The sequence below is a fragment of the Solanum tuberosum genome, unplaced genomic scaffold (assembly GCF_000226075.1).
Source record: "Solanum tuberosum cultivar DM 1-3 516 R44 unplaced genomic scaffold, SolTub_3.0 contig04009, whole genome shotgun sequence".
Taxonomy (NCBI): domain Eukaryota; kingdom Viridiplantae; phylum Streptophyta; class Magnoliopsida; order Solanales; family Solanaceae; genus Solanum; species Solanum tuberosum.
The window spans coordinates 1-522 of NW_006245026.1; the positions used below are offsets into that span (position 1 = coordinate 1).

At 41.0% G+C, this 522-nt stretch overlaps 1 protein-coding gene across 1 annotated transcript; it reads left to right on the forward strand.

Moving 5' to 3' along the window:
* Nucleotides 1-5: 5 nt before the first annotated feature.
* LOC107059453 (RNA-dependent RNA polymerase 1-like) lies at nucleotides 6-518 on the forward strand (the record flags this gene model as incomplete). Its single annotated transcript, XM_015305956.1, has 1 exon — nucleotides 6-518. A coding segment is annotated over one exon (513 nt), but the record flags the coding sequence as incomplete, so codon positions are not given.
* Between the last annotated feature and the right edge of the window lie 4 nt (nucleotides 519-522).

Genomic DNA, 522 nt, shown 5'->3' on the forward strand with positions numbered 1-522 from the left:
CAGAACGTGAAAACAATATTACTTTACAGACTGGTTTCACCTTTTTCGTCTCTCAAAAATCGGCTCTGGTTCCCAATGTCCAGCCTCCGGAAGGAATTGCAATTCCCTACAAGATATTGTTCAAAATTAGTTCTTTGGTACAGCATGGATGCATTCCTGGGCCAGCATTAAATGTCTACTTTTTCCGATTAGTTGACCCTCAAAGGAGAAATGTTGCATGCATTGAGCAAGCCTTAGAGAAACTGTACTATTTGAAGGAGTGCTGTTATGATCCAGTGAGGTGGCTGACTGAGCAGTATGATGGGTATCTCAAGGGTAGACAACCTCCAAAATCTCCGTCCATCAATTTAGATGATGGGTTAGTGTATGTAAGAAGGGTCCTAGTAACACCATGCAAAGTTTATTTTTGTGGTCCAGAGGTTAATGTTTCCAATCGGGTTCTCCGCAATTATTCTGAAGACATAGATAACTTTCTTCGTGTTTCTTTTGTTGATGAGGAGTGGGAGAAACTGTATTCTACAG